A 2,500-nucleotide genomic window follows, 5' to 3' on the forward strand; every position below is an offset into this window, starting at 1 on the left:
TTAATTGAGGGTCAGGTTGAAATATGGTGGGGAGTTATGAGGCTGATTGAAGTGACCTGCATGTCCACCCACTGCAGCTGATGCCCAGTGTGTGCGTGTGTGTGTGTGTGTGTGTGTGTGTGTGTGTGTGTGTATGCGTGCATGTGCGTGTGTGTATGTGTCTGTGCGTGTTCATATGCACGTACGCGAGCATATGGGCTTTTACAACGTATGTGCAATAATGAACATGCTGGTGTATCGGTGCTCATTAATATACCAATACACATGTACGCTACTGCACGCCTGTGTGTGTGTGTGTGTGTGTGTGTGTGTGTGTGTGTGATGCTAGACGATCACAAGCGGCAGACTCTGCGTGGGTGGTGGGAGGGCTTTCCCATATGTGGGGATAGAGGTGTTATATTCCCAGCGGGATGTCACAAAAAAAAGAGAGAGAGAAAGAGAGGGAGCCTGATTAGAAGCCCTGATGTGTTCTCGTTCTACCTCGCCCTACCTCGCCCTACCTCGCTCTCCGCTGACTGGCTGTGTGTTCCCGCTCTCCAGAACCCTGAACAACAACAACATCAGCAGCATCCCCGTCTCCAGCTTCAACCACATGCCCAAGCTGCGCACCTTGTAAGTAGTGCCTATGATAACCACACACACACACACACACACACACACACACACACACACACACACACACACACACACACACACACACACAACCCCCATGCTCCCCAGGAACCAAGAACAACCTAGCAGCACCCCAAAAGCAATCTAGGCCCCCCCATTCCGCTCCGGGTTCACCACACCACATGCACCGGAATAGCACGTGGCTCCCCTATGCATTCCTCCCCTGCACGTCCACCCTGCAGCAGAGCAGAGCCAGGGGTAAACACATGGGGGGGGCCTCGGCTGAACAGCTCTGGGTAGAGGCTGCTGATCCAGGCAGGAGCCCGCCATAGCCACAGCGCCGGGCCGCAGCGCCCAGCCGCAGTGGGCCTGTCGCCAAGCCAGGGCCCATTATCTCCCAACACACAACAACAACCCGCGAGGCGCACATATCCCTTAAAGACTTATTGTCTGTGTGTGATTACTGGATCTGGAAATTATGTATGAATTAAAACTATTATGTTTGCTGGCGCTGCCGGGACACAACTCTGCTGTTCTTGCGGTGACATCTTGAGAGGCCTTGCTCCCGCTGGGGGCAGAGTGTGTGTGTTTGTGTGTCTGTGTGTGTGTGTGTGTGTGTGTGTGTGTGTGTGTGTGTGTGTGTGTGTGTGTGTGTGTGTGTGTGTGTGTGTGTGTGTGTGTGTGTCTGTTCAGAGTTATTCTGGACAGGCAGAGGGTTCCAGCTGGACAGGCAGAGGGTTCCAGGAATGTCATGTTTGAGATGTTGGTTTAGGGAAGCTTTTTGGAGTGCAAATGTGTCATCTGCAATCATCTCCAACGTGTATGATTGTGAGCCTGCTTGCCACATTGTATAGCTGCACTGTCCCCTGGAAAAGAATGTCTTGGAGCCGTTTGGCATAAGACAAACGTAATAGCGACTCAAGATAATTTCACATTTCATAACTTTCCATCGAGTTACGCCTGTTTAAAGAATTCCAAGACTTGAAAAGCTATACCGTGTGATTTGGCAGGCTACTCAAGTTGTCGCTGGAAGACACCGTTTCAAGCGTTGACAGTTAGTTTATACTCTCTTCTGGTCGTGCTGGTTGCAGCCAGCTGGATTTTATTAATATCACAATATTTTACCTCGTTGTGTTTTCAAGGTCTAACATATTCCTTCTCCCTTTCCCACACTGTTTGTCTGTCCGATATCCTTCTTTCTGTCCATCTGTGTGTCTGTCTGTGTGTCTGTGTGTCTGTCTGTGTGTCTGTGTGTCTGTCTGTGTGTCTGTCTGTGTGTCTGTGTGTCTATCTGTGTGTCTGTGTGTCTATCTGTGTGTCTGTGTGTCTGTCTGTGTGTCTGTGTGTCTGTCTGTGTGTCTGTGTGTCTATCTGTGTGTCTGTGTGTCCGTCCGTGTGCCCCCAGCCGCCTGCACTCCAACCACCTGACCTGCGACTGCCACCTGTCCTGGCTGGCCCAGTGGCTGAGGCAGAGGCCGACCATTGGCCTGTTCACGCAGTGCACCGGCCCCGTGGCGCTCAGAGGCCTCAACGTGGCTGAGATCCAGAAGCACGAGTTCACCTGCTCAGGTCAGCGCTCAGGAGAGAGAAGAACGCACACACACACACACACACACACACACACACACACACACACACTAACACACAAACACAGATTTCACAAACATTTCACAATTATTTCTTTATTTCAAATATATTTTGCTTGCATCTGCAAATTTATGAAATCTTTTTATTGTTATATATATTCTTCTTGATTATAGCCAAGGCATTTAGTAGCGTACACATATTCAGTTCTGAAAACCCCACTAAGAAACTGTCAGAGGAAGCATCTCTGTTATTCCCCGTTGGTTTAATCACCTGACTGCACCTGACAGGCCCCGGGCCCCGA

General features: G+C 50.3%; 1 protein-coding gene across 1 annotated transcript in view; it reads left to right on the forward strand.

Moving 5' to 3' along the window:
- The window catches only part of LOC307091729 (slit homolog 1 protein-like), a gene marked incomplete at both ends in the record, with an annotated part of 29,948 nt that overhangs the window by 2,474 nt on the left and 24,974 nt on the right, over positions 1-2,500 (forward strand). Inside the window, 2 exons of the mRNA XM_079759379.1 lie at positions 541-612; positions 2,018-2,181. Coding sequence (XP_079615505.1) covers positions 541-612; positions 2,018-2,181 — 236 coding nt within the window. The remainder of the gene's footprint in view (positions 1-540; positions 613-2,017; positions 2,182-2,500) is intronic.

The sequence above is a fragment of the Pollachius pollachius genome (genome assembly GCF_949987615.1).
Source record: "Pollachius pollachius genome assembly, contig: scaffold_220, whole genome shotgun sequence".
Lineage (NCBI taxonomy): Eukaryota > Metazoa > Chordata > Actinopteri > Gadiformes > Gadidae > Pollachius > Pollachius pollachius.